Source organism: Emydura macquarii, unplaced genomic scaffold (genome assembly GCF_026122565.2).
Source record: "Emydura macquarii macquarii isolate MOO-44397 ecotype Brisbane River unplaced genomic scaffold, CSIRO-AGI_Emac_v2 contig_1094, whole genome shotgun sequence".
In the NCBI taxonomy this organism is placed as follows: Eukaryota; Metazoa; Chordata; order Testudines; family Chelidae; genus Emydura; species Emydura macquarii.
This window is the reverse complement of record NW_027131231.1, coordinates 1-8,404: the sequence shown is the minus strand read 5'-3', so window position 1 is coordinate 8,404 and position 8,404 is coordinate 1. Positions and strand designations below refer to the sequence as shown.

The window sequence follows — 8,404 nt, the reverse complement described above, 5'->3', positions numbered from 1 at the left end:
AGTCCCTGAGCATCTGTGCAGTGCTCGGCACAAGGGAGCGTCCAGCCCAGGCGAGGCAAATCAGGTTAAATTAGGTTAATTAACCTGCACCTGGGGAGAAGCAGGGCTGGAAAGGTTGATGGAGCCCAGCTGGGAAGGAACAGGTGGGGCTGGTATAAAGCCAGGAAGTTGGCAGCCATTGCTCCCTGGGAGAAGGGGCAGGGGATGTTTGGGGCTATGGAGTGAAGCAGTGAGTCCCTGGAAGGAGGGAGGTTGGGCTGGTAAACCCAGACAGGGGGTGAGCCGGAAGAGCTCCAGGGAAATTGCGAGAGGGGCTGGCAGCAAGCAGCCCATTGTTGCTAGACAGAGGGTCCCCCTGGGCTGGACCCTGCAGTAGCGGGTGGGCCTGGGTTCCCACCCCACCCACTGGGGCAGCGGCACAGACCGGCCATGGAGCAGAAGGCTGCCTCGGACAATTGTCTGCTGGGACTTTCCTACCCTGGAAGGGGAGGATTTTAATGACCTGGCCAGAGGGACAAGCCATGAAGATAGAGCACTCTGAGTTTCAGAGACACGGCGGGGCGCATGGATGAGCAGCGGAAGGAGGTGCTGGGCCTGGAAGGTGAGACTCCCCAGGCACCCTAGCGGTGAGTAGACCCCGTGATGGTCCCGAGCTCTGTTACTGTTTGTCTGTGCAGCGCTGGCACACCGGTGTCCTGATCTCTGTGGCTCTGTGTGTCTGGGTGGCACCCGGCCAGGTGGGGTCCTGATCTCGCTGGTAATGTTTGTCTGTGCAGCCCCTGGCAGAACAGGGCGCCAGTCTCAGTTGGGCCTCCAGGCGCTACCATAATAGAGGCAATAAGTGTAAATGAGATCTGCCAGGCTGGCCTAGACCTGGGGCACTTGACTTGAGGCAGTCCTAGGAAACCTTTCACCTCTAGGTCTGCAGGCTGAACACTGCCCAGATTGCGAGCAGCCAAGAGCCATGGCATCAGATAAAAGGGCTGCAGCCCTTGGAGGTCATTTTCACCAGCGAAGGATCTGGGCCAGGGTTCTTCAGAAAGATGCAGAGACTTTCCTCCTGCAAAGGCTGCTCATGCGGTCGCAGTGCTGGGCTGCGTTCCAGGAGCTCTCTGTGAAGGAGAGGTGCCCGGGTGTGTGCACATGGCGTGTTAACAGACAAGCTGCCAGTATGCAGCGCTCAGCGACGTGCAGCAGAGTTCCTGCCATTTGTAGGAGCAACACAACTTGCTGTTGTGGGCAGATTGCAACTCGGGAGACTTGGGTTCAAGATTTACCACAGACTGCCTGGGTGACTTTGGGTGAGTTACCTATGCTGGGCATGTCAAAGGAGGTGTCAAGTCCATTGGGCTGACACAACCTCTCTGCTGCTCAGCCTGTGAAATGGGGATGAAAACTCTTCCGTCCCTCACAGGAGTGAGGTTAGATGCGCTGGTGTAAATGAGGGGCCATGGAGGAACCCAGAGCGATGCATGCACTCAGGTAGAAATGGTATCTTTCCAAGGTTCCTCACACTTCCCCTAACCCTCCACTTAGCTCAGCCAGATGCCAGGAAAAAGAACCTTTGAAATTAAGCTGGTCAGGAATTTTCTGGTGTTTTGTGTGTGTGGATCTCTTTCGTTGGTTTTTTTTGGGGGGAGGGGCATGTTTTTGGTAGGCTAATGCCAATTTTTCTAAAACAGAACTGCTCATTAAAAAGTGATGGTTCAATGAAACACCTGACCCCAAAATATAGATATTAGATTAAAAATTTTCAAGATTGTCGAAGCATCACGTTCCAATCTTGTCACACCAGAAAGTTGTAAGGTGTTTGAGTGAAAACCGCTCTTGGTTTAGACATTTTAAAAAGGGGAGAAGGTCAATATGGACTGAAAAACTTTGAAATGATCAGAATAAAACATTTATTTCCCCCAAGTGAATTTTTTGCAGTTTACACTGTTGAGATTTTGCTTTTTTCCATTCTGACAAATTTCAAAATGTCAAATATTCTCATGAGATGGGAAAACCTTTTCCCACCCAGCCCTGCTTTGAAAGGAGACCTGCTCACATGTAGTCTGACAGACATGCACCTTGGCGTCTACACATTACAGCCAAAAGCCAAAGTGAATTTGCTCAGTGTAAAAAGACCTAGGGGCATGAACTGCACTGGTGCTTTGGTGAGTTTTGCCAGCTGGGGATATGACCGGCCTTACGTTAGAGCTGTCTCTGTTCCTACAATGTAAAGCAGTGTCTGTGTTAGAATTTAGCCAGGAAATGAAGGTTATAACCTCTGTTTTGATCAAAATGTGCCATGACCTCGCCAATGGCCATGACTAATGACCCAAGCACTGCATTGACGCCCTGCACACTGACTCAGAGAGTACATCTACACAGGGATAAAAGACTTGCCACACAGCCACGGCTGGCACAGGTCAGCTGCAGGTTTTTGATCCCTGTGTAGACAGACCTAGAGAGAACAGGGCTATCTACTGAGCCCCCCACCCTCCTCCCTCCAGCACAGTTCCCCCGAGAACTTTTCTGGGACATTGGGATTAGCACTGACTCCAAGCACAACCGAGTGGCATCCTCTAGCAGAGCACTGGGCTCAGGACTGACTGGCGGGGGGCTGCATGTGGGGAGATGCCGGGCCTGAGATACCAGCCAGAGCAGTGTTCTGTCAGAATTCGTGCATTAAATGAAACAAGGCACTTTCGTGTACTGGTCTATGCCAGCACCAGGTGCAATCTGCAGGAGTGCTCCATTCAAGCAAGGCCCCCGGGCTCTCCTCACTAAAGAAATATGTGGGTCGTCTTCTCTTTGCCCAAACCAGGCTTCTAATAATGTCCCCTGGAGGCATCATCATCATGTGCTTAAAAACCCAGCAAAAGTCAACAGCTTAATATTGGTGCAGCTGTGAGCGACCTTGAGGGAGAGAAATACACAAGGGGCCGGGAGGAGGAATGGCAGAAACAAGGTACAAGGCTATAAGACGCTGCAGAGAGAAAAGCTACGTCAGAGCCGAAGGAGAAATGTAAACAAATGAGTCATAGAAGCAGACCCCCACCCCTCAACCCCCTCAGATAGACACTGAGGAACAAGGAGATGAAAGACACCCTGATGAGACGGGGGGGCAGGAAACTGCCCAGGACTGAGCTATGATTTATCCTGCCTTCAGCAGGAGTTGCCTGAGAACTGGCTGACTTGGAGATGGTTCTCAGGACTCCTAGTTCTATCCGTGGCTCTGGGAGGAGCGTAGGGGTCTAACGCTTGAACTCCTGGGTTCTAGACCTCCTTCTGGGGGCGTTTGTTCCAATACTCTTATGGCTAGAGAAGCACAGCTTGGCATGTGTGACTCTTGGATTGCATTTCCCTTTCATGTGGTAAGAGCAGGGTGGGATGGGGGGTCAGGACTCCTGGGTTCTTTTTCCATCTCTGCCACAGACTCACTGTATGACCTTGGGCAAGTCACTTGGCATTCATTTCTCCATGAGGGTTATTTTCTGACTGCACAAAAGCCAGGCTGGCAAGGCTAAATCCATTCAGGCCTGGTTGGAGGTGGGGCTGCAGTCACAGGGGCCATAGAAAAGCCATTCTGACCGCTGGGGGGGAGGACATGGGATTAGCATTGTGGGGCAGGAGCTGTGTCTTTGTTCTGTATTTGTACAGCCCCTGGCACAATGGGGTCCTGGGCCGTGACTGCAGCTCTTATGTTGTATTGCAAAAAGGAAAAGGAAAAACAGAATTTCAGGATCCTATAAGAAGGGATCCCAGGGAAGAATCCAGCATGTTTGACGTTCTTTAGGGACATAGCAATGGCCAAACTGCATCAGCCCATTGGTTCGTCCATGCCCTTAGCCCACCCCTTGGAACTGTCCATGCTCTTCAGCTCATACAAAGAAAATTACGTATGTCACCCCGTGTCTTATTTTTGTAAACCCCCACCCCGTCCCCTGCTATGCCACACGAACACGTCTTGTCTCCCATCGGCACTTCCTGTCTTTGCAGCACACTCTGTCCCTCTGTCTAGTGCCACACTCAGCACAATGGGGCCATGAACCTTGCCAGGGATCCTGGACAGGCCCCTCAGTGCTACAGAAGACCATGCTCAATATTTCACAAGAGAGGCTGGATCTGTGGTGAGGGCACTGAAGTGGGACTCCAGACAGCCCGTCTCAGTTCCCAGCTCTGCCGTAGACTCCCTGTGTCATTTGATGTGTGTGTGCCTTAGTTTTCCATCTGTAAAATGGGGATAATGATGCCTCCTTTGGCGATGTAGAGCATCAGCTCCTTAAGGCAAGGACTGACCCTGCACAGAACTTGCCACCATGGAGCAAGACCTCTAGGCATTGTTAGAGATCCACATGGCGTTAAATAGGACAGATCCCTGACTGCTGTGAATCTGCTCTACCTGCACTGGAGTCCATGGACCAGATTCCCCAACTGGAGTGAACCAGCCGTAGCTCCGCTTGAGTCAGTGGTTCAGATCACCGAGTGATGTCAAAGTGGCCATTGCTATATGCAGTGAGATTTCTACACATTTCTGGCCCAGTAGAATTACTTTCCTTGGTGCCCAGTTGATTGTGTGTTGCTGTAAGCAGGTTTTCAGTTGCAGAAGCTCCCTTTCCCATCTAGAGGGTGATGTTTACCCCTGTGCAGGTCCCTTGAAAACCCAATTTTCTATCAAAGAAAAGCTTCAAAGGGAAATGTACAACTAGTCCTTGACAACGACGATGATGAGGGGGTTTTATACAACTCACAATGTTCATGATTCATGTAAATGTCTGATCCTTTTCTGTAATCTACTAAGCTTGTGATCTCAATAATGTCTTGTGGTGATCAGTTTTTCGGGCTAAGTGTGCAAATATAATAAATATTTTAGGACTTAAGTGGTATGTAACCGTTAAACTCACCCTCTGCAAAAACGAATGAACATAATATCACACCTCCACTTTAGGCTGGGAATTTCAAAGAGGCCTAAAGGGAGCTAGGTGTCTAATTCCCATGGACTTTTAACTTCCTTGGGCCCTTTGGAAACCCCAGCCTCGAAGTACAACTTTTTTTTTTCATTTCCTGTTTTTATTGTTTTGTTAAATTTCACTTTTTATTTGCCAGTCTCATAAATGGGTCCAGTCCTCTCCACACACTGGTTTCCAGCTTTATTTTTAATTTGCACACCAAGAAGAAGCACAGGCAACTTAGAGACAAGTTCCAATAAAAGAGCTGAGGGCGGGAAACAGGAAAAAATCCTCATTTTAGTCCCAGGTTTTGGTTTCATACACATTGAATGTTGCTCAAAATTCAAGTGCAACGGATGCAGAAGACACAATACATACGTAGCACAAGCCCAAAACACAGTGCATGTGATGAGTGTAAAGTTCTCACCTCCGTTAAACCTTCTATTAGCTTTTTTTCTTCCTTTTTATTTATCTTTCTTTCTCTGTCTGAGCAGAGGGTAAAATGTACAAAACCACCCAAGTGACTTAGGAAAGTAAGTCTCATTTTCAAAAGCCGTTAAGGAGCCCAGTTCTCACTGACATTCAAAGGTGCAGATAGGCACATAGTGGGATTTTCAAATGGATCCTGGTCTTTAGGCCCCGATTTTTGTTACTTCTGCAGATGCAGCACATCAACGTGCAGTCGTCTGACCCCCTCTCAGTTTCCTCAGAGCCCGTTTCACGTCCTTGTTCCTCAGTGTGTAGATGACCGGGTTCAGCATGGGCGTTACCACATCGGTAGAGAACTGCAGAGTGGCCGCCACCACTTTGCTCAGCCGTGGCTGCATGTAGACCACGATGCAGGGCCCAAAGTACAGCGTCACCAACATCAGATGTGAGGTGCAAGTGGAGGCTGCATTGCGTCGCCCTTCGGCTGAGTTCATTTTCAGAATGGAGTAGACGATGCGGACGTAGGACATGAGTATGAGGAGGAAGCAGGTCATGGGGAGCAGGCCAGTATTGTAGAAGCCCAAGGTCTCGATGACGTACGTGTCCGCGCAGGCCAGCTTGGCCACAGGGAAGAAGTCACAGAAGTAATAGTCCACCACATTGGGCCCGCAGTAGGGCAGTGTGAAGGTCAGGCTGGTGAGAATGGTGGCGTGGAAGGAGCTGGTGACCCAGGTGCTGGCAGCCAGGATGGCGCACACCCTCCAGTTCATGATGATCAGGTAGCGCAGCGGGTGGCAGATGGCCACATACCTGTCAAAGGCCATGATGTTGCAGAGCAGTTCCCCGGTGCAGCCTAGGAACTGGTAGAAGAAGACCTGAGACATGCACCCGCCCAACGAGATGACCCTGCTCTGACCGCAGAGGATGGCCAGCAACTTGGGGGTGATGATGGAGGCTAATCCAAGGTCCAGCACGGCGAGATTGCAGAGGAAGAAGTACATGGGCGTGTGCAGGTGGGAGTCACAGAGGATGGCTGATAAGATGAGCAGGTTGCCCAGGAGGGTGCAGAGGTAGAAAGCTGAGACGATGACGAAGAGGATGGTCTGAAGGCCGTCAGTGTTGGGGATTTCTAAGAGTATGAAATGAGTCACCACTGTGTGGTTGACCAACGCCACATGGGAATCATTCCTGTGGTAGGGGAGAGAAATAATGCCCATGAGTTACAGAAACAAAAGTATATATCATCCTATTGCTGCAATGCTCACTCTTCCTTCCACTGCCGCCGCTTTACTGCATGTCACCCCACTACTCACTTTCACTCGTAGAAGTTTATATTTACACCATTTTCATGCCTCTTGGGATCAGGTTCTCACTGTGTAGTGCAGAACTCAGAAAGAGAAAATGTCTGCCTTAAAAATCTTACCATCCAAAGACAAACAGACAAAGGGGATGTCCTATTCTGTCGGGTTCCATGCGGGCCGGATAAAGCACAACAACCAATATGATTGCAAGCAGAATCGTTTATTCCATCTTGTTCTCCAGCTTATATACCTTTTTATCATCTCTGCATACAATGATCACACAATTGCTGATTGGCTATTATATAATTTCACACACTTAGCATGGGAACAGCTTACATATTATTGGTGGCTTCTTATTTTACATAACTCCCTTGTTTATGACCTTGGCTACTATCTTTTAGCTAGTGGATGGCGGCCAAGTCCCCGAAACTCACCGCCAGTGTGGCGCCTGAGTGAAGGTGGCTGCCTTCCAGCTTCCCTGCCTGCAGCCTCATTTGACCCGGTGTCCATCGGGCCTGCTGTAAATGTCCACGTCTGTAGCTATCAGGTCAGTGTATGGATGATACACTCCCACACTATTCTATTCTACTCTATTCCAGTTTCATCTCTTCTCTCCTCTCTTGTTCTAATTTCTTCAACTCTATTCTATACAGGCTCCTACCCCGTCTTTATCACTACAGCATCCTAAAGCCTTCCACTTGTGGATTAGGTGATGTGACCAATGTTTGTCATATGTGGTTTGTTCTTTCTCTCATCCTTCTGCACAGGGATTATTGGGTGTGCAGTGGAGTACTTTGTTTTGGCAGGGATTTATTTTTATCAATGTAGGTGCTGCTCTGTGTTTGTGTTAAAAGAGAGGGTGCGGATTCAACATACGAACAAATGAATCTGGTGAAGGATTGTCCCAGCTTTGTTAATGATATGAATTGTTTGAGAGTTTTTATGAGGGTTAGAGAAAAAGGGAAAAGGAACGAAGGAGGAATAGCAACAGCATGTCATCTGCACAGCCATAATCGGCAGGCTGCGTTCTGTGAATATCACAACAGGGGATTTTTAAGGTCAGATTTGAAGGACAAAAATGAAGTGTCTATTTTCATTTTCTCAGTGAGATTTCCCATGCATGAGAGGCCCTATTGAAAGCAGAAGCTGTCATGTTGGGTTTATCACATGCTGGCTACACTACAGAGCTTACAGCAGCGTTGCTGTAGCACGGCTAGTACAAACACGCTAAGCAGATGGGACAGATCTCTACTGTCTTGTTAAATACTCCAGCCCCCGCGAGCAGCAGTGGCGATGTCAGTGGGAGAAGCTCTCCCACCAACACAGAGTTCTCCACACCAGCGCTTAGGTCGGTGTAACTTACACTGGCTTATTCAACCCCCTGAACAACGTAACTTATACCGAGCTAAGCTGTGGTGTGTACATAGCCACACAGAGATTGACAGAGAGAGGGAGATAAAAGATACACATGCACACGAGAGAGACAGGCAGACAGGTACTGCAGAGAGCAGGGACAGATGGATGGACGGATTTTTCTCTAAAGAAAATATTTGGGTGACATTGTCCTTGAGTGAGGCGGAGACTGACAGATTTCAAGACAGGAAGAGAGTGAGGCACAGAGAGGAAATCTTTACCAAACCAGTTGTCTTACCCTGGCTGCATTGGGAGAGGACGATCCAGCTGAATGCAATTTTTCCTCTTCCCCCTGGCTGTGACCCCTGTGTAGAAGCGTCCAGATTT

General features: G+C 49.1%; 1 protein-coding gene across 1 annotated transcript; it reads right to left on the bottom strand.

Moving 5' to 3' along the window:
- Positions 1-5,605: 5,605 nt before the first annotated feature.
- On the bottom strand, positions 5,606-6,580 carry LOC137151506 (putative olfactory receptor 10D4). The gene has a single exon (XM_067545771.1). The coding sequence runs from the start codon at positions 6,578-6,580 to the stop codon at positions 5,606-5,608; it is 975 nt and encodes a 324-aa protein (XP_067401872.1).
- Between the last annotated feature and the right edge of the window lie 1,824 nt (positions 6,581-8,404).

Excerpts from the sequence above, each read along its gene's own strand:
- LOC137151506 (XM_067545771.1), bottom strand. The coding sequence starts at position 6,580 with ATGGGCATTATTTCTCTCCCCTACCACAGGAATGATTCCCATGTGGCG.